Source organism: Microtus oregoni, unplaced genomic scaffold, assembly GCF_018167655.1.
Source record: "Microtus oregoni isolate MIOR12 unplaced genomic scaffold, Mior012 000134F_ref0000037, whole genome shotgun sequence".
Taxonomy (NCBI): Eukaryota; Metazoa; Chordata; class Mammalia; order Rodentia; family Cricetidae; genus Microtus; species Microtus oregoni.
The window spans coordinates 1,550,748-1,577,480 of record NW_024544778.1 but is presented as its reverse complement, the minus strand read 5'-3'; the positions used below and the strand labels follow the sequence as shown (position 1 = coordinate 1,577,480).

Genomic DNA, 26,733 nt, shown 5'->3' with positions numbered 1-26,733 from the left:
GAGGTGTCCCCTACACATCTGCAGTATGTGCAAGGTTCCTGAGCTGTACCCTACACACTGCAGTGTGTGCCAAGGGTCCTGAGCTGTCCCCTACACATCTGCAGTATGTGCAAGGTTCCTGAGCTGTCCCCTACACATCTGCCGTGTGTGCCAAGGTTCCTGAGGTGTCCCCTACACATCTGCAGTATGTGCAAGGTTCCTGAGCTGTCCCCTACAGATCTGCAGTGTGTGCCAAGGTTCCTGAGGTGTCCCCTACACATCTGCAGTATGTGCCAAGGTTCCTGAGCTGTCCCCTACACATCTGCAGTGTGTGCAAGGTTCCTGAGCTGTCCCCTACACATCTGCAGTGTGTGCCAAGGTTCCTGAGGTGTCCCCTACACATCTGCAGTATGTGCAAGGTTCCTGAGCTGTCCCCTACACATCTGCAGTGTGTGCAAGGTTCCTGAGCTGTCCCCTACACATCTGCAGTGTGTGCCAAGGTTCCTGAGCTGTCCCCTACACATCTGCAGTGTGTGTGCGCCAAGGTTCCTGAGCTGTCCCCTACACATCTGCAGTGTGTGCAAGGTTCCTGAGCTGTCCCCTACACATCTGCAGTGTGTGTGTGCAAGGTTCCTGAGCTGTCCCCTACACATCTGCAGTGTGTGTGCGCCAAGGTTCCTGAGCTGTCCCCTACACATCTGCAGTGTGTGCAAGGTTCCTGAGCTGTCCCCTACACATCTGCAGTGTGTGTGCGCCAAGGTTCCTGAGCTGTCCCCTACACATCTGCAGTGTGTGCAAGGTTCCTGAGCTGTCCCCTACACACTGCAGTGTGTGCCAAGGTTCCTGAGCTGTCCCCTACACACTGCAGTGTGTGCAAGGTTCCTGAGCTGTCCCCTACACATCTGCCGTGTGTGCCAAGGTTCCTGAGCTGTCCCCTACACACTGCAGTGTGTGACAAGGGTCCTGAGCTGTCCCCTACACACTGCAGTGTGTGCCAAGGTACCCGAGCTGTCCCCTACACACTGCAGTGTGTGTCAAGGTTCCTGAGCTGTCCCCTACACACTGCAGTGTGTGCCAAGGTACCCGAGCTGTCCCCTACACATCTGCAGTGTGTGCCAAGGTACCCGAGCTGTCCCCCATGCTGGAGTGGGCTTTGGTGATGAGGCTGTCTTTGAGTGGTTTCTGTTTCTGTTAGTAACCCCTCACCCATATTCCTGTAAGTAATCACAACAAAACTCACTAGTGGACCCAGTTGGATTTTGGGGACAGCCACACTGGGATCTGTCACTATTAATTTCCTATCTGAGGTGAGCAGACTCTTGTTCAAGTCTCCCCAGGAACAGTGTTACACAACAGTAGGAAGGAATGGGTGAGTCTGGGGGACATTAGGGCGAGGTGTAGGGAGATAATAGGGAATTTATTTGCATGAAATTCCCCAAGAATAATATTTTTAATATTTCTGTTAATTTTTATTTCCTTTTTATGGATTTTTGCCTGCATGTATGTCTGAGTGAAGGCATCGGATCCTCTGGAACTGAAGTTACACACAATTGTGAGCCACCATGTAGGTACCTGGATCCTCTGGAAGAGCAGTCAGGGCTCTTAACCACTGACCCCTCACACCAGCTTCAAGAATAAGATGTTTTTAAAGAATCCTAACATTCCCGGATTTCCCAGCACAGGTTCATTCAGCCTTTACAGGCATCCCTGGCTTCTATGTCTGAGACAACCCAAGCAGGCTGTGCTGACCACCTTAGCGCAGAGACCACCTCCTACTTGCATTTTGGCTACACAGGACATTTGCAAGGGTTTGTTCGTTTCATCAGAACCCAGGATTTTACCCAGTGAACTACAAACCCTGTCTGAGAATTTCATTCCCACATCATACCCATGTGTCACTATGATCTCTACAAACCCCAGCATAAACTGCTTCTGAGATGGCTCAGAGGTTAGGAGCACTGGCTGCTCTTCTAGAGGTCCTGAGTTCAATTCCCAGCACCCACATGGTGGCTCACAAAACCTCACAACTGCTACCACCTCAGGGGGTGCCACACTACAGAAAGGAATCTCAGTTGCGCTAAGCATATTTCTCTTTTAACGGCCTATAAAGTAACCCCCGTGAGTCCCAAACCAGCACCAGGCAACCCCCTCAAACTCCCAAACTTATATTAAGAAATCCTACCAGCCCAAAACTGGCACCAGTGACCCCTATGAGTGCCACAAACTAGTGTCAGTCAACCCCACAAGCCCAAAGCAGCACTAAGGGTGGTCATTTCTCATTCAGAGGCCTTCCAAGACTAAGCAGAGCTACCTGCTCCCTCAGGGAGGGCAACGAGATAAGACTTCATCTGAGCACAGACACAAGCAGGCTTACAATGTATCAGGCTCATCTCTGTCAATAGCCCTGCACAGCCCACAACACTTACTTAGAAACAAGGACAGCAGCTGCATCTCGAGCCTTGTCACTGACGACCAAATAGGACTGCAAGAATGTGACAAATTTCAATTCAGTATTCTTTCGTTATTTTCCAGATTGCCTACAATTATGTAGTATTTATACAATATATTTATACAATAGTCAGAATTAAATGTAAATTGCCCCTGAAACCTCTCATATACCACCATTATGCTTAGCAAATATTTATATTATCTATAAAGAAACGAGACTTACTCAAGTAATTCATCTAATCTCTACGTAAGTTACCACAGTTTCAAAGTAAGCCGAGGTGAGATTTTACCCAAAGTAAGCTGAGATATCACTGACAGCAAGAATGTCAGTCGAGCAAATATAAATATATGCATCAAAGGTTTATCTAACCAAACCCATTTCAGAACAACATAAGTGTGAACAAGTGTACAATTAACTGCCAAAGGGCTATATGATCATAGTTACCTCTGCTACTTGCAGAATACGGTCCATTATGGGTGTTCGTGTTTCTCCAGGTTGAGCGGAGAGGTTCCCATCAAGGCGTGAAAAATCAAAAGGGATCAAGCAGGTCACAGAGAGCCATAGTAAAAGCATGTAGCGTGTTTCCCATGTCTAAGGAGTTAAATCACAGTCAGAATGGTTCCAGTACAGAAGACAAAGCTGATGGGTGTGATGGTACACACCCTGAATCCCAGCCTTCGGAAGGCGAGGAAGGTGGATTGTTCTGGGTTCCAGGCCAGTCAGGGCCACACAGTAAGACCTGACCTCCAAAAAAAAGGAGCAGAAGCCACCAGGCATAAGGCACCCACCCACATGTAATCCCAACATTCAGAAGTCTGCGTCATGAGGATGTCAAGTTCAAAGCCAGCCCATGCCACATAGTAAGTTCTCGGTTAGTCTGGGTTACATAACAAGAACCTACAATAATCCCAAAGAGAGAACAATATCCAGCTGCACTCCGCTGACCATCCTATTGGCCTTCCCACCAACTCAATGCCTACCCTTACACGCCATCAACCCCACCCTCGCTATAAACACAACTCTGCGATGTGCGATGGGTGTCCTCCCAGGGTACCATGGGCCTGTGGTGGTCTTGGAGACCTGGCACAGGTATACTCTTTGCTTTTTAAAGGATATAGTCTAAAAGAGAGTAACTTAGAGCAACATGTATAGAAGCTAAAGAAGCAGAAGAATTTTTTTTTTTTAACAGCCTAAGATAAAACCAAGGAAAGTTGGAAGAAGTTGTGAGTGACAGTGCAGCCAGCAGGGCGGGATGGGGTGGGACTCACCTCATGGTCCTTAGGATTCTGACCTGCACACATGTCTAACACAGTCTGAACATCAGCTACTTCATGAGGAAACAGACGTAGAAATACTTTATGCCCGCGAACCTGCCAAATAAAATGACTTTAGAATACAAAGAATACAGACTATAGTGTATAATTAGAAAATAAAAAGACCAGCAGAGTTATCTTGATATTTTTATCAAAAACCATTGTCTATGTCCCCCATGACTGAGGAGATCCTGTCACACTGCAGTGCCACAACTCAGCAAGGCCGAAGGGACAAGAGAGCTAGCTTGCTTGCTTTCTTCCTTCCCTCCCTCCCTCCCTCCTTCCTTCCTTCCCTCCCTCCCTCCCTCCTTCCTTCCTTCTTTTCTTTCTTAATATTCAGTAAATATGCTCTGTCCCAATTTGGTTAACAAAACATACTGTGTGCACCAGGGACATAAGTATATGACAAACTAAAAACTTCTGCTTCTATCCTGTTCCGAGATCAGTCTCTGACGTTTATGAAAACGAAGTTCCAATGCACCTCCAATGGCCCCACTCATACTTCTATAAAACATGCAGCATTATCTCAACAGCCAAAGTCCTCGCCCTGCTACACGGTAAGAATGCTAGAACATGTGCCCTGAGACGCAAACAAACTTCACAGAAATTACTCCAAATCACTCCCTCATCTCCAAGTCTGGGGCCAGCACATGGGCATCACCAGAGAACTTGCAGAGAAAACAGATTGTCAGCCCCAGCCCTTCTTCCTCAGAGCTGCATCGTAAGACTCCCCAGTAAATTCACCCCCTTTTCTATCTTACAAAGTACTATTATTGCTGGGTGGTGGTGGCACACACCTTTAATCCCAGCACTTGGGAGGCAGAGGCAGGGGGATCTCTGTGAGTTTGAGGCCAGCCTGGTCTACACAGTGACAATCAGAGATACGTAGTAAGACTTTGTGTGTGTATGGGGGGAGGAGGTTGAGCACTTCTATTTTCATCCAGCTTTTCTGCTTTTTCCTTATTCTAACTAAAGGATCCCAAGATCACTAAGACTCAAGACCTAACACATACTGAAAAGAGAATGAAAATCCAGCTTGTGTTGAAGAACCACGTCCGCCGAGAAATAACACTTGAGGAGGTAACTGGATGAGAAAATTTCTGTCCGCTCTACAGTGCTGCAGAAATGTTACCTTGGTGATGATATAAAGAAATTTAAAAGCCAGATGCACGAGGCCAGGCAGAGATGTCTCGTCCTGTACCAGCTCCAACAAGGAGTTCATCATCCACTCTAGGGAAAAGCAGGTATGAAATACTTAACATAAATTAATCATCATCGGGGAGATGAAAATGGCTGTGTTTAGGGCATACAAATGCTTCAGTATTAGCAAGTCTGGATAACCAAGTGTCAATACAGCAAAGCGCATGCTCACCTCAGTCGCCTCTGAAAGAAAGGTTCGCCCCTTAACTCCCTCCCCCTTGTACGATACAGGGAAAATGTCTAAAACCGGTAACTGACACCATGTTTTACAGGGACACCTGTTACAACTGCTCTGATTTACCAACAGACTAGGCTGAACTAATGCACTGAGATGGAAAAGAGAGGACAATGAGGGTAATGCGGAACACAGCCTTCTCCTGTCTGTACGGAGGCCATGACCAGAACCCAGGACAAGCAGATCTGTATTATTTGAGGGTATATTGTAGTAAGTTCAGGGTACATATGATAAATCCTGGAAAAAAGAAAACAAAAACAAAAACCACTGAGCACATAGTGAAGATAAACTACCAAGCCAAGAGGTGGTGGCGCATGCCTTTAATCCCAGCACTCAGGAGGCAGAGGCAGGAGGATCTCTGTGAGTTCAAGGCCAGCCTGGTCTACACAACAAGTTCCAAATCAGCCAGGCCTATAAAGTGAGACCCTGTCTCAAAATAAATAAACACCAGAAGCAATTAAATTGATACAAAATAAAGTAATAGAGTAAAAATTAAAAAAAAAAAGGAAGAAAGAACCTAAAAAGGAAATAAGAAAGAGAAAGTAAGTTTCAAAAGAGTTGACTAAACCTTGTCATGTTGGCTAGAGAGATGGCTCGGCCGTTGGGAGTACTGGCTGTTCTTCCTGAGGACCCGGGTTCAAGTCCTGGTTCAACTCATAGCTGCCTGTGTCTCCAATTTCAGGTGTCCTGACACCTTCACACATATACATGCAGGCAAATGGGTGCACATGAAACAAAAAATTAATTAAAAAAAAAAAAGCTAGTCATGTTGTCAGCTTTACTAAATGAAAACACCCTAATAGCTATCGAAAGACAAGGACTGGCAGGCTGAATCCAGACAAAAAGGAGAGACACGCAGTATTTACCATCAGGAGAGACTTAAGGAACAATAACATCACAAAACCTAGAGGACATTTTCAATTACGAAAATCAATTCACTGTGAAGACTAAATAATTCAGTATGCAATACAACAAATCCCAGAACACCAAGATAAAGCAAAAACCAAAAGCAGAAACAGAACCAAGTAAAAAGAAAATCGGTAAGGTTTGGTTCCCAGAAACCATGCTGGCTAGGTAACGACTGCCTGCAATTCCGAGAACTGACACATGCCCACAGAAATAAAAATTACATTAAAATATTATATTTCAAACAGGGGGAAGGGCTGCCAGATCACTCAGTTAATAAGCCTTACATAATCAATTAAAAAGAGTAAGATTCTGGGCTTACTACCAAAGACCAAATGCCAAGTAAGAGACTGAGCTTGCTGGCAGAGGCCTACAATCTTAGCACGAGGCTGAGGCAGGATGATGTTTAAAGCTGGTCTAGGTTATACAATGAAACCCTGCTTCAGAAACAAACAAACAAAAAAAAGCACAAGAAAAATAGACAATGTTCAAACTCAAATATATTAAACCTCAATGGATACACACTACACACAACACTGAAAGGCAAAAATGAAGTCACAAAATGTGCCCCACACAGGAAAGGATTAGCACAAGCAAGCATTGAGGTCTTCTTCAAAAATGAACCTATCTCTACTTCCCAGAAGATAATTCACAATAAAAACTCATCAAGCACTGGATGGCAACGGGAGGTGGTGGTGCACCCCTTTAATCCCAGCACCGGATGGCAACGGGAGGTGGTGGTGCACCCCTTTAATCCCAGCACCGGATGGCAACGGGAGGTGGTGGTGCACCCCTTTAATCCCAGCACTGGATGGATGGCAATGGGAGGTGGTGGTGCACCCCTTTAATCCCAGCACTGTAGGGCAATGGGAGGTGGTGATGCACCCCTTTAATCCCAGCGCTTGATGGCAACGGGAGGTGGTGGTGCACCCCTTTAATCCCAGCACCGGATGGTAACGGGAGGTGGTGATGCACCCCTTTAATCCCAGCACTGGATGGCAACGGGAGGTGGTGGTGCATCCCTTTAATCCCAGCACCGGATGGCAACGGGAAGGGGTGGTGCACCCCTTTAATCCCAGCACCGGATGGCAACGGGAGGTGGTGGTGCACCCCTTTAATCCCAGCACCGGATGGCAACGGGAGGTGGTGGTGCACCCCTTTAATCCCAGCACTGGATGGCAATGGGAGGTGGTGGTGCACCCCTTTAATCCCAGCACTGTAGGGCAATGGGAGGTGGTGATGCACCCCTTTAATCCCAGCACTTGATGGCAACGGGAGGTGGTGGTGCACCCCTTTAATCCCAGCACCGGATGGTAACGGGAGGTGGTGATGCACCCCTTTAATCCCAGCACTGGATGGCAACGGGAGGTGGTGGTGCATCCCTTTAATCCCAGCACCGGATGGCAACGGGAGGTGGTGGTGCACCCCTTTAATCCCAGCACCGGATGGCTATGGGAGGTGGTGGTGCACCCCTTTAATCCCAGCACTGGATGGCAACGGGAGGTGGTGGTGCACCCCTTTAATCCCAGCACCGGATGGCAACGGGAGGTGGTGGTGCACCCCTTTAATCTCAGCACTTGGGAGGCAACGGGAGGTGGTGGTGCACCCCTTTAATCCCAGCACTGGATGGCAATGGGAGGTGGTGGTGCAACCCTTTAATCCCAGCGCTTGGGAGGCAACGGGAGGTGGTGGTGCACCCCTTTAATCCCAGCGCTTGGGAGGCAACGGGAGGTGGTGGTGCACCCCTTTAATCCCAGCACTTGGGAGGCAACGGGAGGTGGTGGTGCACCCCTTTAATCCCAGCGCTTGGGAGGCAAAGACAGGTGGATCTCTGCGAGTTCAGGGCCAGCCTATGCTACAGAGCAAATTCCAGGACAGCCATGACTATACGGAGAAATTCTATCTCATTAAAAAACAAAACAAAACACTGAGGGCACCCGGTAAGCCTCACATATCACACTCTGGGCTACACAGCAGAGCGTCTGGCAATAAGGGCAGAGCTACAGATTCAAAGCTGTCACCTGAAGAGGTCAAATATCTTCTTTCACTTCTTGTACAGTGCCCACATCTGTTTCATGGGGATAACGAGGAATCCAAAACTATCAGACGAGACCCAAAACACCCACTCTTCAGTCTGACATCAACCACTCGTCTGCAACTGGTCCCTCCAAAGACCCATCTTCAAGAGGTTCAGGGGAGTGGGTGTTTAAATCCTGCCTGCAATCTCACCAACTGTGCAGCAGGGAACAAGTTACTGAACCTCTCAGACCTATACCTCAGTTTCCCCATATTTACATGTAGCTTAGGATAACTGACCTTCCACAGGGACTGCGAGGTTACTACAGTGATTAAATCAGTTGGATAGCTCGATCTCTCTCTTCTCTCTCTCTCTCTCTCTCTCTCTCTCTCTCTCACACACACACACACACACACACACACACACACAGGAGAAAATAGAACAAGACAAAAACAAGAGTACTTGAAGCCAACGCAGGCTACATAGCAAGACCCGACCTAAAAAAAAGAGAAACCAAGCCAGGAATAGAGGTTCAAATCTGTAATCCCAACACTTAGGAGGTTGAGGCTAGAGAACTGCCATGAATTTAAGGCCAGCCAGGCCTATTTCGCAAGACTCTGTCTCAAAACAGAAGATGCAAACAAACAAACAAACAAACAAAAAAATGTAATATGGATTAGGTTCAATTATAATGAAAGCAACGCAAAGCAAACAAACTAAAATGCCTTCCTAGTGGTGGACGTAAAACATCTACACCTCCTCTAAGGTCCCAAGGGCAAACCAAGGTACTAGTCCGTCAGAGTTCACTCTAGAGAACCCATGAGTATATACTGGACTTCTTTACAGAGCATGGGTGAGGGGTTATTTACTGGAATGCGGGTGTCTCCCAAAAAAGTCTTTACCCAGCAGAGTTGACTTTCCCATAGCCAGAGATGGGAGTCTCCCTCCTTTAGTCTTGCCTGGCCTATATACTCTAGGGCCTAGAGTTTATGTAGGTAGGTAGGTAGGTAGGTAGGTAGGTAGGTAGATAGATAGATAGATAGAGAATAATGTATAATACATAGAGAAAATTGTATGTGGTGCTATATGTTTTATACACACATATACACACACACACACACATATATATATACACCCTATTATATAAATATTATAGAGAACAGTGGTTTTCAACCTTCCTAATGCTGCAACCCTTTAATACTGTTCCTTATATTGTGGTGAACCCCAACCATAAAACTATTTTATTGTTCCTTCATAACTAATTTTACTGTTATGAATTACAATATAAAATCTGATATCCGGGGGGGGATTAAAAAAAAATCTGATATCCAGGGTATCTGATATGTGACTCGTATGAGGGGGGTCAAGACCCGCAGGTTGAGAACCCAGACTCTAGGGTCTACTGACCATTCTTGCCTCCATATGAGGGGGTGTAAAAAGTCAACAAGCCCGGCTGAAATAATCTTTTGAAAGTGTACATGGCTGAACTCCACAGACGGTGGCTGTTTATCTCAGAGGATAGCCCTGTACCACACTCTCCTTATACTATAGACATGAGACCACGCCTCAGTGTCTCCCTCTGTAAACATGGAGATGACAGATGACCTCATCAACGGCTGTGTAGATAAACCGGGAACTTAGAAAGCGCACGATCTTGCGTGAGTTACCCGGAAGATAACAGCTGTTCACATAACACGCTAAAACACACATAAGGAGAAAAGAAATGAATGAAACTTTGCTCTAGCAATGCTAAAGCATGCATGGGCAGCCAGCATATGGAGGTTCTGTTGAACTTGTCCATATTGGGTTTCATGGTCTAAGCTGGTGAGGACGACTGACTGGGTAGGTCTCTTCCTCAAGAAGGCACCAGATCTCATTACAGATGGTTGTGAGCCACCGTGTGGTTGTTGGGAATTGAACTCAGGACCTTCAGAAGTGCAGGCAGTGCTCTTAACCGCTGAGCCATCTCTCCAGCCCAAGATGTAGTCTTTAAATAGCAACGCGCATAAAGTAGCTTAAACACATTTGCACACAATCTAGGCTGACACCTGAACTCCCAGGTCTTCATTATCAGAGGTTCATAAAACCAAATGGCAGACAATAAAGGACACAGCCCTGCGGACACTTCATTTGGCACCTTCTGCCGGTAGCACACGGAGGTGCCAGGGGTACACACAGAGGTGCCAGAGGTACACACAAAGCCTTCATGGTGATCAATACTGAACCATCAAAATCACCAGCTTCTATGCTTACCGAGGTGTGGGTCCAGGAGGTGAGGCTGCTCCTGGTATTTGCCCATAATCACTAAAAGGAAAACAATATAAAAATCAAATCAGATGGCTTTATAAACTCTCCTATTGCCTCTGGGTAACCCTGAGACAGTGCCCCTCTTCTTGGCCTTTGTAACTCCCAGGGACACACCCGACCTTGCTAATGGATGCCCAACACGTTCCTGAGGACCAGTGTGACCACATCGTCCTCGTGGACCCTCTTTCTCATGCATTTTCAGATACACCCTTCCACATCTTCGATGCTCCCCTGCTAAGCGTGAGGCCCTCCCATTCCAACAATCTTCAAACCAGTGCACAACCTCCCTGGCCCTGGCCACCAGCCTTCCACCCCTACCAGCAACTTAATCTGCTTCGACCCAACCCAGAGATCTCTCTGCCTCTGCAATCCTCACCTGCCACTTCAGACTCCCTCCACTAAGCCCCACCCCCTTGCCTTTCCCTAAAACTAGAGCCCCATCACTCCAAAGCAAGAAAGACATTGTAGAGAGAATCTTCTTAGCTAAGGAATCCACAAAAACGATTTTGCTCACATATAAAGCTTTAATTATCCAAGGGCTCATTTGGACACTGCCCTGGTTTGCTTTCTGTTCCTGTGATAAAAACTGACCAAAACCAACTTGAGAGTTTATTTGGCTTACCCAGCCAAACATTGAGGGACGTTAAGGAATGAATTTAAGCAGTAGAAGCAGGAACTATATGGAAGCGTTGCTCACTGACTTGATCCCAGGCTCAAATTCAGCAGTCTCTCTTATCCGGCCCACAATGGGCTGGACCCTCCTTCATCTGCAAAGACGTGCCTACAAGCCAATCTGGTGGTGGCAATTACTTGAGATTCTTTCGAGGTACGACTAGGTTTGTGTCAACTTGACAAAAAACTATGACAGACAGTATCCATTATAGACGACTGCAAAGGTCTACCCAGACGTGGAGAATGTGGAACCACTCAAGGAACCTAATGGCATTGTCCACTCTCCTGCCCTGCCTGCAGCCGAGGTCCTAGTTAAACCTGGCGCTCTTAGGTTGAAGAGCCAATGGCCTCACAGCGGAGCCCCAGAGGAGCACACGCCCCAAGCCACAAGCGCCCGTAGGTGGCAGCTTTGCTCTCGGCAATCCTGCTCGCTCCCTCCCAGCTCGCAGACAAGAACCAAGTGTGTTTTGCTCGCTCCCGGGCAACACAGGACAGGCAGGAGGTATGGCTCCCCAGGTCCCTTCCTCCCAGCTGCAATGACTGCAGGACAGCAACTCGGGGCCCCGCGCGCACCGCGGAATCGCTCCTCCGCCACCTCCCGGGCCGCGCGCTCGCCGTGCACCGCAGGCAGGCTGCCGAGCAGCGCGCGGGTCTCCGCGCTCTCGCCGAACGCTTCCAGGGCGGCGCCGCTGGAGAGCGCGTCATCCTCCACCTCCTCCTCCTCGGCGGCAGTGGTCGCAGCCGGCTCATCGCTCAGGACCATTCCGCCAGCGGCTTCCGTCAGAACCATACCGGCAACCGGGAGAGAAAGGAGGCGCCCCACGAGAGACGCCAGCTCCGCCCCGAGACCTTCGACCCGCCCTACAGGGAGCGCCAGCCGACAAAACAGCTCGCGCGAAGCCGGCTCGGTGCACAGAGCGGTACTAGGATGAGGGAGGCTTCTCCAGCCTCGACTGGGAGTGGGTGGAGCCCGGCAGGGGAGGGGCCGCGGAGAGCGTGGTCTGAGTTGTGGGCAGATCTGAGTTAGGCGAGGGATGGATTTGGGTGATTGGAGGCGGGCTGGGGGCGGAGCGTCTGGACACGGAGGATTTAAGATCGGGGCGGAACCGAGGTTTTTTGCAGGAAAGCTGCGTGGAAAGGGCCTGAGTGGAGGGGAGGTGTCTGAACGCAGGGGAGGGGGGATGAGAACTGGGTGACGATGTCAGAGCGCCTACGATGTGCTATAAGAGTATGGGAGACTATAGGGTTTGTGAGAGAGATGTTGTTCCAGGATGAAGGCATTTGCGATGACATTTTAATCATCGGAACAATGCTGGCCGCCCAAGGCAGCCCTGACAAGGGGTGTGGGCTGCACACTGCTGGCCCTGCGCTCACCAACATAATAGATCTCACTGGAAAGTGGGGTGGTGAAGGGATGAGATAGTTTAGTGGATAAAATCTCCCGCACTAAGTCTCAGAACTCCGAGTGTGTAATAGAGCCCCAGGCTTTCTTTCCATGGTGGAAGTACCGTTCAGACTATAAAACTCAGCATGTAGACAACACCCACCAGTTAAACTGAAAACAAAAACCTAACCCATCAAAATACATAGTTCTAGGAGTCTCTAAATGTACTAACCTTGCTTTCTTTGGCTTCTGTAGTTCCGCTTCTGACCAACTAACTGTTCTTGTTAAATAAAATATATCAGTCCAGGATATGGTTTTTGCGCTTAAAAGCTCACCCTGAGCCGGGTGGTGGTGGCGCACGCCTTTAATCCCAGCACTTGGGAGGCAGAGGCAGGCGGATCTCTGTGAGTTTGAGGCCAGCCTGGTCTACAAGAGCTAGTTCCAGGACTGGCTCCAAAGCAACACAGAGAAACCCTGTCTTGAAAAACAAAACAAACAAAAAGCTCACCCTGAGAAAGACTCAATGCTATGCTGAGATTCCAAACTGCTGTAGTTACTGGCTGGCTAATAAAGAGTTTCTATTGGCTTAAATCCATGTCAGAGCAGTCTTCTTGGATATGTTGTGGATAACCTACAAGTTTGGTTCCCACATAGTGGAAGAAGAGAAAACACAAGGTTTGTACTCTAACCTATACACACACATTTGAACACACATACACACAAAATAATGTCTAAAAAAAAAGTAGGAAAAAAAGTGAGGTACTGGAGAGGGTCCAGTGGCGATTGCAACTGAATGACCAGAGTCATGGTGGGGGTGGTCCTTCCTACCCAACTGTGGCACTTGGGGCTGCAGCCGCTGAGGTGGGAACTTGCTGGGAACAGTGATGCTGTATCAGATGCCAGCATCAGCAGGAGCTACATACACAGCCCCCTCTGTCAGCACTGCTGCAGCCTCACAGCCCATTCTTGATGAATTTGTTGGAGGCCAACTCCAAATTAGCCCAGTCAGGGTCCCGATTTGACTTTTTATTGGGTCCCAGCCCTCTGCTACCTGAGCAGCTTCCTCATCACGCCCAAGGATGGGCTTCTATACTCCCTCCCAAAGTGGTTCCAGTGGTTTAGGTAGTTGAAGAGCTGATAGAGCAGCAGGCGCTTGTCGAACCCTGGAGCCTTGGGGATCTTCTGGTGGTAGGCAGTGAAGAAGGATCTGGGGAACCCCCCAAACATCAGTGCGATTGCCAGTTCAAACTCAGAATGGCCATAGAAGGAAGCTGGATCGTAAATAATGGGCCCCTGGTCATCCTCAGCCACATTGCCAGACCAGAGGTCTCCATGGAGCAGGGCGGGGACAATCTCTACACCAGAGAACAGGTCTGGGATCTTCACCTAGAAGAGAAAGTATTGGAAATGTGGGACTCAGAGGCTCATGGGTTCATTATCTGGAGCTTGGAACTAGAGCAGAGAGACATGGATTCATCTAGAGTCCAACCAAAAAATCTGTCGGGTCCAGTGAAAAGGCTCACCTGATTCAGGAATGCAGCTTTGCCTAGCTTTCTGGGAACTAACCAAATGAGTCAAAAAGCTTTATGGGAAATCTCAGAAGTTAGTTTTATGCTGTAGACTATGAACCAGTTTGGTACCTACCCTCTGAGCTGTGTTTTTAGTTTATTGTACATATGTACCCGAATCTTTTCTGTTAAATAACATTACTTTGATGCATGTTTACCCTAAACCAGTGGTTCTCAGCCTTCCTAATGCTTTAACCCTCTAACACAGTTCCTCATGTTGTGGTGACTGCTAACCATAAAATTATGTTGTTGCTACTTCATAACTATAATTTTGCTACTGTTATGAATTGTAATGTAAATATCTGATATGCTTGTAATGTAAATATCTGATATGCTTGTAATGTAAATATCTTATATGCAGGATATGTGGTATGTGACCCCTGTGGAAGGGTCGTTTGATCCCCAGGGATGACGACCCACAGGCTGAGAATCATTGCCCTAGACTGATAGATGAACTGTGTTTCTAATAATTTGGAATATATTTTGAAACAAGTCATGCAGGAATGCATATTTTCACTAAGGGTGGCACATCGGGTCTTTGGCAGAGGAAAAAAAGCTGAGGTTAAGAGTGGACAAATAAAATGAGTGAAATCTATGAGCCAAGGGTCTGTCTCATCCCTCCCCCACCTACGGGGTGAGAAAGTGATGGCTGATGTACCCACAACTTGACCATCCCAACTCTGACTCAGTCCTGAGAGGCCCCCACATGCATGTGGTGGGCTCATGAGAGACAGCCTCTTTCGAGAGAAGCCGTATGCCCACCTGTAGTCTTGACCACAGTTCTTGTGTCTCTCGGTCAGCATAGTCCCTTTCAATGAGGTTCAGCTGTGCTTGGAGCCGGTGTTGTGTGAAAAAGGTTGGCCAGTCATCCTGCCATTCATTCACCTGAGCAATAAGAGGAGAAGCCAGCACTGTGACTACAGTATACGCAATTGCAGGTACATGGCACGGTGCCCAGCATTTTCACAGCAGGGCCAGGGACCTGCACCCAGGCCCTCATGCTATGTAGTTAAGGATGTTTAAGAATTTCTACTTCTGCCTCCGCTTTCCAAACTTCTGGGATTGCAGGCGTACACCATCTCTGACTCAATTTTAAAAAAATAATAATTGGCTTTTTCCAGGCATAGTGATCCACAGCTGTAACCTCAGCCCTTGGGAGGCTCAGGTAGGAGGACTATAGCAAGCTCAAAGCCAGCCTGGTCTACATTCAACTCCCAAGTCAGACAGGATTATATAGTGAGACCCTGTCTCAAGAAGGGAAAGGAAAATAAGACATACAGTTATCAAATGTGCACGTCTACACATGCTAAAGAAGACATACAGTTATCAAATGTGAGTGTCCACATATGCTAAAGAAGACATACAGTTATCAAATGTGCACGTCTACACATGCTAAAGAAGACATACAGTTATCAAATGTGAGTGTCCACATATGCTAAAGAAGACATACAGTTATCAAATGTGCATGTCTACACATGCTAAAGAAGACATAGTTATCAAATGTGAGTGTCCACATATGCTAAAGAAGACATACAGTTATCAAATGTGCATGTCTACACATGCTAAAGAAGACATACAGTTATCAAATGTGCACACCCACATATGCTAAAGAAGACATACAGTTAACACATGTGCGTGCCCACATATGCTTATTCCACATCATCCACCAGTCATGACAGAAATACAAAATGGAATCTCAGAGTGAACGCTTTTCTCCAGTTTCAACTGAAAACAACTACAGAAAACATCCAGTGTAGATAAGAGTAGAAAAAAATGGAATTCTTATATGAACTGATGAGACTGTAAACTGGTACAACCTCTTTGGAAGCATGAGCAGCTTTGTGTTATTTTTTAAATCTATTTTTAAATTTTATGTGTGTGTATCTCTGTGTGAGTGTGCCACGGATCTGTGAGAGTGTGCCACTGATCTGTGAGAGTATGCCACGGATCTGTGAGAGTATGCCATGGATCTGTGAGAGTGTGCCACGGATCTGTGAGAGTATGCCACGGATCTGTGAGAGTATGCCACAGATCTGTGAGAGTGTGCCATGGATCTGTGTGTATATGCCACTGATCTGTGAGAGTATGCCACAGATCTGTGAGCGTGTGCCACGGATCAGTGAGAGTGTGCCACGGATCTGTGAGAGTGTGCCACGGATCTGTGAGCGTATGCCACAGATCTGTGAGCGTGTGCCACGGATCTGTGAGCGTGTGCCACGGATCTGTGAGCGTGGGCCACAGATCTGTGAGAGTGTGCCACTGATCTGTGAGAGTATGCCACGGATCAGTGAGAGTGTGCCACGGATCTGTGAGCATGTGCCACGGATCAGTGAGAGTGTGCCACGGATCTGTGAGCGTATGCCACGGATCTGTGAGCGTGTGCCACGGATCTGTGAGCATGTGCCACGGATCAGTGAGAGTGTGCCACAGATCTGTGAGAGTGTGCCACGGATGTGTGGGACCTACAAAGAACGAGAGAGGGCATTAGATCCCCTGAAGCTGAAGTGACAGGTGGTTGTGAACCAAACTCAAGTCCTCCCAAAAAGCAGTATGTGCTCTTAACCAACTCTCAGCCCCACATGGCAGTTTCACAAAAACTAAGTAAGAACCTACTGAGCTACCCAGGCTTTCCTGTCTCGGGTCTCCTGTATTCATCCAAGATAAAGTACTTTTACACAATGACTTACACAAAGGTTCATAGCAGCTTTATTTATCAAAAACACGCTAGGAACAACAGACATCCATCAGCAGATGAACGGATAGACAGAGATCATGGTTATTCCATACACTGGAATAGACTTTGGACACACTTGACATGAACGGATTTCATGTATGAACTTCAAAAGATTTGACATGGACCATATCGAAATGATTATATGGAGCGAAGTAAGTCAGAGTGAAAAAAAGCGAAGGGGGACACACTGTATGATTATATTTATATAAAACTTCACAGAATACAAGCAAATCTGCAGTGCCGGAAAGCAGACCTGCGGATGTCCTGGAACAGGGATAGGTTACAGGAAGAGGTTGTACAGTACTCATTTTCACCTGCAGCGAGCAATCTGTGGCTGGCTGGCCATGTTATCAAACTGTACACCTGAAACAGGTGCAATCTGTGTCACCTAGGCTTCCATGGAGATAGACATGGGCTAAGGTTATTCCAAGGGCTGCTCTGAGAAACCCCTGAAGCAGAGATTTTGGAGTGTATTCTGAACCTGACAGGCAGCCTATGTAGTACTGGTCGTCCTCCTCTTCCTGGAGTCTTTCCTGGGTGCTTCAGGCATTTATCCCAGGCTTTACTCCCTAGTGCCAGGTGCACCTCAAAGGAACCCTTTTCCCCAGCCTAGCAAGCCCCCACCACTGCGGTCCACCATCACAGCATCCCACCATTCCTATTTACCTGCCACGGCTCCCAGTACCTGGGGGCTCTCCTCTTACCTGAAAATATAACAAGGTCACAAAAAACACAATTTCCTTTTGGGAACAAAGTTCAGTCTCGCCACTTAGATGGAAGGGCCAAGATTCCCAAGGTCAAGGAAAGATGTGACCTTTCTGCTGAGCTACTACAGGCAGGTGCCACCTGAGCATAAGGACTGAGAAAGGTAGCATTGTGTAATGGTTAGAGCCATCTCTGAGGCCAGACTATATGTCAAGTCCTGGTTCCTCCATTCTCTTCATGGTCTCTGGGAATGTTACTTAGTCTCAATTAGTTTCTTATTCTGTAAGATACATCAGAGACATCACCTAGTTCATTACCAAATGGGGCAAAATGCTTGGAACACTGCTAGGTTCTTAGCAGGGAATACAACCTATACATTCCCAGGCCAACTGGACTAGCACTCCCAACAGAACTGACTGCGCTAGGGTCTACACAGTCCACCTTCAGTGGTTCCCACCATAACTGCAACACCTCTCAAGGGCCCACTCAATCCACCAAGGGAGTAGGATGCCAGGAGCTTGGGGATAGTTGGAAGAACTAAAGAACAATATTGTTGTTACTCAAAGTAGGCAGGCTTGGACTCTGATGCCCTTCTGACACGTCCACAGTTGCCTCATGGTCCCAGAGTCTGAAGGGAATGCAGAGACCCTCTGTCTTTCTGATTGGCCAGTTCCATTCTTGCCCTGCTTCATATACAAGTTCTAGACACTATTTCATTTCTCAACTCATAAATATTTGAGAAAACACCGCTACACCCGCCAAGTCTTTGAAGACCCACCACCACAAGAAGCCCTTCAACTCAACGTATAAATCAAGACAACAAATCATGCTTGTCTGTGATGACAGAGCCCATGCTAGCCCCTAGCTGCAACCAGGTGTGTAACACCAGGAAAGTCAGTTTTGCCTGAGATTGGGGGATCTTGGCAAGTCTTCTGTGTACAGTTTTGGGACTTAGATTCATAGCTGCCTATTGGATGGGATCCCTAAGTCTGCCTTGGGCTTCATAAAAGTCTTCTCACAAGTCACCTCCAGCCCATGCCAGGGGGAGCTCTACTATTGTCTAAAGTAGCCCAACTAGTCAGAGAAGGTTTAAAGGAAGAGAAAAATTTGAAAATGTTGGTCCTTCAAGCAGTTAACAGGTTTAAATTGGGATGGTCCTTATACAAGAGGTATTCTGTCCTTAATAAAGCAAAAGATAGTCTAATAATGGCTTCTCTGAGGTAGGTGTAGGGCAGGTAGACTGCCCATGAGATAAGCCTAAGGTTCTGAGATGGTGACTCAAGAGACCACAATGTTATTCAGCCATAATAATAAGAATGGAGAGTGGGGACACAGCTCAGCTGATAACAGTACTTGCTGCTCTCCCAAAGGACCGGAGTTCGGTTCACAGCATCTACATCAGATGGTTCACAACAACTCATAACTTCAGTTCTGAGGGATCAGACACCATCCTCTAACCTCCTCGGGTACCCGTACATGTGGCATTCATTCTGTCTTACACAAACAGTATAAATAAAAATAAATCTTTTTAAAATGTTGGGATGTTGGCTCCCATCTATAATAACAGCAATTGAGAGACTATAATAGGGAAAACTGTGGGTTCCAGTCCAAAATATGTTCCAAGTATACAGTAGTAAAACATGATGCTCTTGTGTGGTGATACTTCATTTGTACTTTATTTATTTATTTATTTATTTGGTTTTTCAAGACAAGGTTTCTCCAGAGCTTTGGGGCTTGTCCTGGAACTAGCTCTTGTAGACCAGGCTGGACTCAAACTCATAGAGATCTGCCTGCCTCTGCCTCCCAAGTGCTGGGATTAAAGGCGTGCACTGCCACCACCACCCAGCTCATTTGTACTTTAATAAATGAAGCTTGCCTGAAGTTCAGAGAGTAAAACAACCGCACTGATCAACCTTACAGACCAGGCAGTGGTCCCAGTAGCTGCACTAGTTTGCCATAGAAACTGGGCGGTAGTGGTGCAGGCCTTTAATCCCAGCACTAGAATCTCATTCTGAGATTCCTGGAGGCAGGATCGCCATTTCAGACTGAGGAAGAGGTAAGAGCCAGTGGCTGACTGTTTTGCTTTTCTGACCTTCAGGTTGAACTCCAATTTCTCTCTCGAGGTTTTTATTAATCGTGCAGTGTAGATTAACCTTGAAAACACTGTAGTAAGTGAGAGAAACTGGACACAGGTCACATGTTATACAATGTCGCCAACATAAAATGTCTAGAGTGGGCATAGAGATGCGCAGTTTGTGATGGCTGGTGCAAAGGGAAGGCGGAAAAGGGGATGACTGCTAACGGGAGTTGCTATTGGGTGATGAAAATATTCTGGAATGAGACATAGGAATCCATAGACATATTGCCTGAACACACCTGACCTCCTCTGACCTCAGAGGCTAAGCAGTAAGGGCCTGGTTAGAACTTGAACACAAGATAACGGTGATATTTGCATTAGCACTGCGATTGTACTAAAAATCATTGAACGATACACTTTAAAAGGGAGAGCTTTAGCTGGGCATGGTGAAGGGAAGCAAATCTCTATGAGTCTGAGACCAGCCTGGTCTACAGAGGGTATCCCAGGACAGCCAGGGCTACACAGAGAAACCCTGTCCTGAAAAGCCAAACAAACAAAATAAAATGGAGAGTTTTGTGTTACATGTGTTACATCTCAATTGTATTTTAATAAAAGACAATTATGTTAGCAGCCCTGGAAAAGGACCTGAGTAACAAGGGCTTGATCTTTGGCATTACCCAGTCCACACTCCTCAGACTCTTAAACTGGCCTGGTACCCTCCTACAGCATGTCTTTTGTATCACTATGCCCCCACCCAGAATGTCGATCAGCTGACTGCAGTGTCTGACCAAGCCTGGCTCCCGTAGCCTTCACATCTGTCATAGGCAGCTCCGCCTACACTCTGCCTTCAGAAACAACGGTTGAGTGCTCCGGTATCTGGAGAACTGGCACTCTGTTGCACACAAGGGGTCAGCGACTGGCACTTCATGGAAGGACATCAGTCAAGCACCGGAGCCTCAAGAATGGCCATCACTAAGTAGAGACGCCCTCACTCAGACACTCACCTGTGGGATGAAGCCGCAGCACGTCACTGTGTTGAAGCCAAACTTGGTCACACCCTGGGACTCAGCACCCTCAGCCCCACAGCCTGTCAACAGAAATCTGTCATGGGAACCAGACCTCAGGAGAATGACCTGCAGACCTGGCTGCAGGCACACAAATGGCTCAGACACTGGTCATCTGAGAAATCACTACACATGGAAGCCAGCACATAGATTCACCGGGGCTTTTCTACCCTAGACCAATGGACAGACTGCGGGACGGGTTGGTCAGAAGCCAATTCTACTCATTTATCAGCTTTGTTAAAATTACTTAATCATCTCATTTTCACAGTGTATTTGGGGCTGGAGAGATGACCCCAGCACCTGGGTTAAGCAACATATAACTACCTGAAACTCTACCTCTAGAAGATCAGGGGCAGATCAACCCCAGCAAGTACCTGAACATGTCTCTCCTCTCTCTCTCTCTCTCTCTCTCTCTCTCTCTCTCTCTCTCTCTCTCTCACACACACACACACACACACACACACACACAAATAAAGAAAAAGTTGTTTGATGAACTATAAAGGGAGATGCTATACCACTCAACTCATTATTAAAATACCACCAAGAAGCAGCACGAAGACCCATCTAAGAGAGCTGATGGGCTAGGCCCAGGGTGAACTGAACTGACCCACTGTGTTCTCCCGGGCCTTGGCCTTCTCCCTGAGCTTCTGGTTGTAAAGGTGCAAATCTGCCATCTGGTCTCCGAGCTTTGATGCCTGGCTAAAGAAAGAAGAAAGGCAGCAGTTAAAATGGCAGACAAATAACACTAGTCATCATGTTCTGCTTTGAGAAATGTTGTAAATACCTTAAAGGTACTCTTAAAAGTAAAATAATAAACCCTTTCTAAAAAACAAAAAAAGTATCACAATGGCCTTTGTGATCATGTCTGTAGCATCTTAGCATATGTTGGCCAGTAAGTAAAAAACACTCAGCTCTAAACTTATAGAAATGTGAACTAAACATAGAGAAACCCTGGGACCACAGTCACATGCTGAGGTGCAAGCTATGGCAACTCCCTGTTGATAAAATGCTGATGCCATCTGAACCAGAGTTTGTTCTTCACACAGAACATCCGTGACTGTAATAGAGGAAAAGATTAGGATGCCAGATAGTTGATCAGCCTCTCTCAGCCCAAACTGGATGAATATACTACATAGCACAAAGGAAGGAACTTAGTCAAATACATTTACTTTATGCAGACTCATCACAGCTGAACTCACCAAAATGAAACAAAAAACAAAACAAAACAAAACACAACTGGTGTGGGAAGTCCTTCTGTCTATGTCTTGCTTTTATTGGTTAATGAATAAAGAAACTGCCTTGGCCTGTGATAGGGTAAAGTAGAGCTAGGCGGGGAAAACTAAACTGAATGCTGGGAGAAAGAAGGTGGAGTCAGGAAATGCCACATAACCATGGCAGAGGACAGACGCCAGAACCTTGCCTGTAAGCCACAGCCATGTGATGATACACAGATTAATAGAAATGGGTTAAATTAAGATATAAGAATTAGCTAATACAAAGCTAGAGCTAATGGGCCAAAGCAATGATTTAATTAATACAGTTTCTGTGTGGTTATTTCAAGCTGCTCAGCCAGGAACAAACAAGTGGTCTTCCTACAACAAACAGCAATCATCTTTGTCTTGATTAATGGATTAAGAATGGGGGCTTGAGAGATGGCTCAGCCGTTAAGAGCCCAATTCCCAGAGGAATTGGGTTCAATTCCAGCACCCACCGGATGGCTCATACCTTCTATAACTCCAGGTTGAGGGGATCCAACCCCCTCTTCTGGCTTCTGAGGGCAGTACACAATGTGGTGCACAGACATACAAGCAGGCAAAACACCAAGACACAAAAAGTATTTTTTTTTAAATTTTAGTAGAGAAAGACAAGTTGTTATTCTTATGAAAATTGAAGAATTAATAGAAGCTTCAGTTTCAAGATCTCAGGTCCAATAAGAAGAAACCAGAACAATAAAGAGTGGACTCCAGGGACCGGAGCTGAAGAAAGAAGAAACAGCTCATCTGTTCAGAGTACCTGCATCGGACCCAGGTTCCTAGCACCCATGTGACAGCCCAAAAACATCTCTAATTCCAGTTCCAGGAGATCCAACACCCTTGTCTAGCCTCTGGAGTCACAGACATGCACTTGGTGCATGTACCTGTAGACAAACATATGTGTATAATAAAAGTAAATCTTTAAAACATGGACTTTGACAGCCAGTCAGGCATGGTGACGCACATCTTTAATCCCAGCACTTGAAAGGCAGAGGCTAGGCTGGTTTACATAGTGAGTTCAAGGCCAGTCAGGGGTACATAGTAATACCTTTTAAAAAAAAAAGACTCTGGCCACTGGACTGAGTTATGCAAGCTCAGCAGAGGCTTCTTCCTAGTGCTCTTTCTCTTTCTCTCAGTCCATTTCTCTCAGACGCTACTCCCTAGTGTCCCCCCCTCCACTTCTTTCTATCCACCTTTTTCGTCTGTCTTCTCTATTTCTATTTCCCTGTGTCTTTTGTCTATGTGTCTGTCTGTCCCTGCCTCTTTCCTCTGTACCTGTCTCACTGTGTTTATGCCAGCCTTTCCCTGTCTTTCTCTCTTCCTGTCTGTGTGTCTCTATGTGCACACATGGCCCTCCCTCCCTCTCCCCATAAATGTGCACACATGGCCCTTCCTCTCCCCATAAGTGTGCACACATGGCCCTCCCTTCCTCTCCCATACACCTGCACATGGCCCTCCCTCCCTCTCCCATACACATGCACATATGGCCCTCCCTCTCCATACACGTGCACACATGGCCCTCCCTCCGCATACATGTGCACACACGGCCCTCCCTCCCCATACACGTGCACACATGGCCCTCCCTCTCCCCATACACGTGCACACATGGCCCTCCCTCCCTCTACCCATAAATATGCACACATGGCCCTCCCTCTCCCCATACACGTGCACACACGGCCCTCCCTCCTCTCCCCATACACGTGCACACATGACCCTCCCTCCCTCTCCCATACACATGTACACATGGCCCTCCCTCCCTCTCCCATACACCTGCACATGGCCCTCCCGCCCTCTCCCCATACACCTGCACATGGCCCTCCCATCCACACAAATGTACTCACCTGCTCAGGCTCTTCATCTTCAAATATTCCATCACGAAAACAGCCCCACCTCCTGGCAGGTCAATCACCTTCATGGGCTTAGGTACCCGCACCAAGCCAGTGCTGCGGAGGGCCTCCAGGCTTGCCATCTCTCCCTCAAACATCTGCCGGGCCTGCATCCAAATGCCACGAACACTGTCAGCTCTGATAACCTGGACTTTCACAGAGGCCTTGCTAGACAGTCCAAGGGACACATGGCCCTCGACACATGCCACAAAACCAAGTGCCTTCAATTACTGAAAATCAACCTCACACGCACCCCTCAAAGCCAGGGTGCGAAAGGGACCCCTTCAGGTAAGAAGGGCAAACCTGAGGCCAGGACTCAAGGTGTCTGTGTGAAGACCCACATGGCAAAGCCTTGCTGTGGAAGATGCATAGACCACAAGGGGAGGACAAGGGGTGACAGGAGGAGCAGGCACAGTCAGATGTGAGCTAACAAAAAGTCCGAGGCGGGGCCTGGGTCCTCCATGGCACTGCTTTCTTTCCTGCCTCTGAGTGCGAACAGGCAGCCTTGGGCATGGGAGAAATTACCTGGGCTCATATCTGGGTCAGAGAAGGCAGAGTGGGGAGGTCAGTAGGGCCTGGCTCAGTTCTAGCAGGGACTAGAGAAGCTACAAAAGACTCATACAGCCTGCTTGCCTGTAAGGCTTTTGCTGGCACCCAGAGGCTTTCTTGTTCCTAAACTATTTCTACAAATATCCCATTTTATTTTTAGGCAGACTTACATATTGTTCATACCGTGGTGAAAAACATGTGTTTTATTTATTTACTTATTTATTCATGGTGCTGGTGACTGAGCCCAGGAGATTGTGCATACTAGGCAATGCTGTACTACTGAATGAAATCCTCAGCACCCCACAAAAAAATGCATTTATAATGGGTTTGTGAATACTTCTATATATATAGGATCATGGGGTGGCTGTTTGTTTTTTTGAGACAGGGTCTCACTGTGTAGCCTTGGTCGTCCCAGAACCCGTTCTGTAGACCAGGCTGGCCTGGAACTCACAGATATCCTCCTGCCTCTGTCTCCCGAGTGCTGGGATTAAAGGCGTGCACCATCACCACCTGGCTAGAATCATAGGTTTTTAAAAATTAAAAATAGATGACTCTGGTAGGTAAGAGCATTTACCACACGAGCCTGATGACCCAGCTTTGATCCCCAGAGCCCACATGAGAAGTCAGATGTGGTGCTGTGCATCTGTAACCCAAGCCCTCCCGCTACCTGACAGGAGGCAGAGACAGCAAAATTGCCTAGAATCTTTGAGGCCAGCTAGCCTGGAACATGCTTTGTAGGGGCAGAAACAAGAGAGACCGCGCCAGAAAACAAGGCAGAAAAACAGAACCAACTCCCAAAAAGTTGTCTACTGACTTCTATATGCATCATGGTGTGTGTAAGCCAGAACTCTCACACACACATACAAAAAATAATTGAAATGTTTTTAATTTAAAAAATGAAACTTGAAGCCAAAACACTTTTATCACACATGAAAAGAATTCTTCGCCTTTAATTCAGATTTCCAAGGGGAACGTCAGACAGGTATCCTCAAACTGCAAACCTGCACTTGGGACCAAGAGGCAAGGGTTGGGTATCCTGGATGGGAAGAGCATCTGATCTGCAAACCCCAGCCATGTCTCCAAGGTGAACCTCCAAGCGATCCCAACAGTACAGAGGATGCAAGCTAATCCTATTTCTGACACCATCTCTAATGATATCGGGGGACCAAAAAGGGCTGCTCTGGGATCCTCTTCTCCCCCACAGCCAGCATAACTACTGGAACCACCTTCCAGAGCTACATCTGGAGCATAGGACCTCTGGAAACCCTCAGAGCTGGGGGAGCACCGGACTGTGCTATCAGCAGCTTGCTCTTGGGGCCTCTAGCCAACGCTCTCCATCTGTCTTATAGTTTTTCATATTCTTTTGTTGTTGTTAGTTTTGTTTTGAGTCAGGGTCTCCTCATGTGGCCCAGCTGGCTTGAGACATGCCGCCCTCAGCCTCCTAAGTACTTTGATTATAAATATGTGTCGCAATTCCTGGCTCCATACATTCTTAAACAGGAATATATTAAGGTGTCCTAGTAACTCCAGAGCTTGTGAGGAAGATAGTGTTAACCTGGCAGTGGGACTCCTGTCTTTCCCCAGAATGCTGGAGCTGAGCTCAAGGCAGAGACCAGACGTGGGCAGATGGTGTTTACAGCTGAGACTCATCTCCATGATCAATGACTACAGAAATTTAAAGCAAAAAAGTGATTATACATCAAAGACAAATCCTTCAGTCCTAAGAGGAAGCCTCCCTGCAGGAGCTGACCCTTCAGGGAGGGTAGGGACACCAGGTAGTTTTTAAGTAATTCCCCCCACTACTTCCCGGAACCGTGCATTCCTCTTTCCCCCTCCCCAGATTCCACCCTGCACACCCCTCAGCGCACCTGCGTCCTGCGGTTGACCTTGACAAACACCGGACCAGCGTCGGTGTCGTAGGCACGGCCTTCGCTGATGCAGCCGGCCCCTGAGCTCCCAAAGGCCCGCAGTGTCTTGGTGCGCAGCTCGGCGCGCAGCAGCTGCTCCATGGAGACCAGAGGACCAGAATGCAGGGAGATGACACAGAGGAGGGGACCCGGGTACCAGAAGTAAACACGCCGCGCGAACACACAGTGGCGGGGAGGGGGAACAGTTACTGCTGGGCGATCACAAGGTCCGGACCCAGTGACGCCGCGGCCTCCTGGCTCCTAGCGGCCACTCGGGTGCGCACTATCGCTGCACACTCCTATTGCACCAGAGCTGAGGTGGGATGGGGAAGAAGGGGGAATTCTACCAGACAGCTATTTCTCTCCAAGACAATCTCTACCCGGGGTAGCAGGGATGCAAAGGCTCTCAGAGCTCTCCTACGAGGCTCATTCCGGAATTTCTATTCCAGGTTGACTCATCCCAGGGGAGCAAGACGGGCAGACCTAATCTTGAGTGTTGGGTAAAGCCTGGGAGACAGAGAGAAAGTG

General features: G+C 47.5%; 2 protein-coding genes across 2 annotated transcripts in view; both read right to left on the bottom strand.

Moving 5' to 3' along the window:
• The window catches only part of LOC121444590 (tubulin-specific chaperone D-like), a 148,370-nt gene extending 136,456 nt beyond the window's left edge, over positions 1-11,914 (bottom strand). Inside the window, exons 1-6 of the mRNA XM_041646431.1 lie at positions 11,652-11,914; positions 10,353-10,403; positions 4,874-4,971; positions 3,697-3,798; positions 2,873-3,019; positions 2,406-2,461 (exon numbers count right to left, since the gene is read on the bottom strand). Coding sequence (XP_041502365.1) covers positions 2,406-2,461; positions 2,873-3,019; positions 3,697-3,798; positions 4,874-4,971; positions 10,353-10,403; positions 11,652-11,868 — 671 coding nt within the window. The 5' untranslated portion in view covers positions 11,869-11,914. The remainder of the gene's footprint in view (positions 1-2,405; positions 2,462-2,872; positions 3,020-3,696; positions 3,799-4,873; positions 4,972-10,352; positions 10,404-11,651) is intronic.
• A 1,533-nt stretch (positions 11,915-13,447) lies between these two features.
• Positions 13,448-26,489, bottom strand: LOC121444635 (fructosamine-3-kinase). Its single transcript, XM_041646524.1, has 6 exons — positions 26,167-26,489; positions 23,705-23,856; positions 21,218-21,309; positions 20,551-20,633; positions 14,793-14,915; positions 13,448-13,848 (listed from the first exon to the last, which is right to left on the bottom strand). Exons 1-6 carry the CDS (start codon positions 26,305-26,307, stop codon positions 13,510-13,512), a joined length of 930 nt encoding a protein of 309 aa, XP_041502458.1. The 5' UTR covers positions 26,308-26,489; the 3' UTR covers positions 13,448-13,509.
• Between the last annotated feature and the right edge of the window lie 244 nt (positions 26,490-26,733).

Coding starts and splice junctions, on each gene's coding strand:
- LOC121444635 (XM_041646524.1), bottom strand. CDS start 26,307: ATGGAGCAGCTGCTGCGCGCCGAGCTGCGCACCAAGACACTGCGGGCC. Junction 23,857..26,166: donor AGGTCAACCGCAGGACGCAG/GTGCGCTGAGGG, acceptor ATTTGGATGCAG/GCCCGGCAGATGTTTGAGGG. Junction 20,634..21,217: donor GGCCCGGGAGAACACAGTGG/GTCAGTTCAGTT, acceptor TTCTGTTGACAG/GCTGTGGGGCTGAGGGTGCT.